We start from the raw sequence: 2,669 nt of genomic DNA, 5'->3' as shown, positions 1-2,669 counted from the left end.
GTAGGTCTCTCTTCCTCTTCCCCTGAGCTCTAGCAGCCCCAGCTTGGCAGTCTTTGCTTTTTAATAGTAGTAAATTGGTCGATTGTGGGAGAGAGTGATGCTGGAGACCATCTATTCTGCCATCTTCATTCTCTCTTGTCTTTCTATTTCTGGTGTTTTGTTGAAGTTCTTGACTCTATGGCTTTACATTTTTCATTAAAATTAGAAAAGGTACTGTTATTATTTCTTCAAATATTTTTCCTCCCCCATTTCTCTGTTTTCTTTAGGCATTCCACTTACACCTGTGTTGTGACAAAGTTCACTGAAGCTCTGTTCATTTTTTTCTTTTCTCATGTTTCATTTTGGATAGTTTCTGTTATAATGTTCACTGATTTTTTCCTTCTTCAATGTCTGATAGTTCAGTAATCCTGTAAATGTATATTTCATCTCAGACACTGAAGGTTTCATATTCAGAATTTGATTTGATTGATATTTCTATATATTTTATGTATGTGCTTAAATTTTTAAGCATACAAATGTGTTTATAATAGCTGTTATAATATCCTTATCTGCTCTTTCCAACATCTGTGTTAATTATGGATCCATTTTCATTGATTGATTTTCCTCCTCATTATTGTCATATTATTCTGTTTCTTTGTTTCCCAGTTACTATTGTTTAGAATTACATAGACTACAAATTTCATCTTCTTTAGTGATGTATATTTTTTATTCCTCAAAAAATCTGTGAGTATTTTTCCTAGGACAAAGCTATTTATGTGTCTCTATTTAGCAACTTTACTTATCTGTTTTTATCTCACTTTTAAGTATTATTAATCTGGACAGTTAGTCTGGAGTTAATTATTCCCCACTATTGAGGCAAGATCATTCTATGTGATTTATCCAACTCTTTGTGAAATATGAGGTTTTATAATATGACTGGGAAAAATGGGCATGCTTCCAGACCATATGTAGGTACTGTTTCCTCTAAACCTTTTTATTTTATTTTATTTTTTTATTCAAAACATTTTAACATTTATTTGTATATATTTGTAGGGTACAGTATGTTGCTTCAATACATGCATATGCTGCACAATGATGCACTTAGGGTAGACAGCATAGTTTTGTACCTGTTAGTCCACTGCTTTGGAAGAAAACAAATCACCATTTATTATATTAATATATAACTCCAAAATACTCAAGATCCCAGAGTAAATTACACCTGCAGATATAGACATAACTATCTCTACATGAAATGCCTAAACATTCACATGTGCACACACATGTGTGTGTGTATATAAATATGAGAATCTTAAAATTTATTTTCATTTCCTCAACAAATAAAATTGCATGTATCTGAAGAAAATTCTTTATTTTTGCACAAAACATTGCACCTGTTAAATTCTAAGTTGAATTCTGAATTCATTTCTAACTCAGATATTTGTGTTTAAATAAATACCTTAAGGTTTCATTTCATTCACATGCATATAAGGGAGATATCAGACTTTGGAACTGACTAATTTCCAGTGTATGAAAAATAATAGTGGCATATAATTTACAATAAAATGTAATTTTTAATTTTATTATATAAGTTGGCTATATTTTGCATATCTGTGAATTAGAAGGGTCAGGCATGGCCCCCAAATCTCTTGAAATGATATTAAGTTCCTATATTTGAAGTCTAATAAATATTATTTTATTTTTATATTCTTGCACTTTAAAAGTTGTAAATGTAATTTGTAATTTTTTCTAATCTAGACTAACAATGATTGAAATGCAGAATGGAACCTGTGCAGTCTATGGCTCAAGTTTTAAAGGCTATACAGAAAACTGTTTAAATCCAAACACGTATATCTGCATGCAGAGGATTGTATAAGGACTCAATCAACCATCTCAGCATCTCAACAAAAGCCAGAAAGAGAGAGCAAATTATTCCAGCAGAAACACTGCCATTTGGAACTAAAGAAAACAGAAAAAGCATGAGAAAATAGAAAAAAAACTGTCAGACTTCTTAGGCCCTCCAGGACCAGACCTTAGAACTATTCAGCTGCAAACATGCACTGTTCTCCTAAACAAAACAAAGTAGGACCCTGAAGGTAATTCAGGGAACATCAATGCTCCCACCACAGGCCCAGAGTGCCTGGTGGAGAAGGGCTGCCTCTATTGCAAAGGGGGTTGGGGACAACATCCACGGGAGAAGGGAGGGAGGGATAGCCCTACAGGAGCCCTGGGGACACAACCCCCACCTCCGCAGACAGTTGCTGCGTGGGCAGAATCACAGCAGAAAACCAGGGCGTGGGCAGGTCTTTGCCCAGTTGTGGGGGTGATGTCACCCCAACAGGTCCAGAAGGTGGTAGTTCTACCCACACTGAGTCAAGAAGACAGGAATGCTGCTCCCGTGGACCTGGAGGGCAGAGTATGAAGCTAAGGAGGATTATTCTCAAGCCTTAAGATCTCATCAAGTTTGCCTTGCCAGGTTTTGGACTTGCTTTGGACCCAACACCTTTTCTTCTTGCCTATTTCTCCCTTTTGAAATGGGAATGTCTGTCCAATGCCTTTCCCACCAGTGTACTTTGGAAGAACTTAACTTGTTTAGCTTCACATATTCACAGGTGGAGAGGAATTTTGCTTCAGGATTAAAACTATCTTGAATCTCACCCATATCTGGTTTGATAACCCAACAATGCTGACAT

The 2,669-nt window shown here is 35.7% G+C and overlaps 1 protein-coding gene across 1 annotated transcript in view; it reads left to right on the top strand.

Annotated features, from left to right (window-relative positions):
- Positions 1 to 1,852, top strand: part of LOC103600561 (NKG2-D type II integral membrane protein) — an 11,215-nt gene extending 9,363 nt beyond the window's left edge. The window contains exon 8 of the mRNA XM_008584854.1: positions 1,735 to 1,852. Within this exon, the coding sequence (XP_008583076.1) occupies positions 1,735 to 1,852 (118 nt within the window). The remainder of the gene's footprint in view (positions 1 to 1,734) is intronic.
- The last annotated feature ends 817 nt before the right edge of the window (positions 1,853 to 2,669 follow it).

This window comes from Galeopterus variegatus, unplaced genomic scaffold (assembly GCF_000696425.1).
Source record: "Galeopterus variegatus unplaced genomic scaffold, G_variegatus-3.0.2 Scaffold3384, whole genome shotgun sequence".
NCBI classification, from domain to species: Eukaryota; Metazoa; Chordata; class Mammalia; order Dermoptera; family Cynocephalidae; genus Galeopterus; species Galeopterus variegatus.
This window is presented reverse-complemented; position numbering and strand designations above follow the sequence as displayed.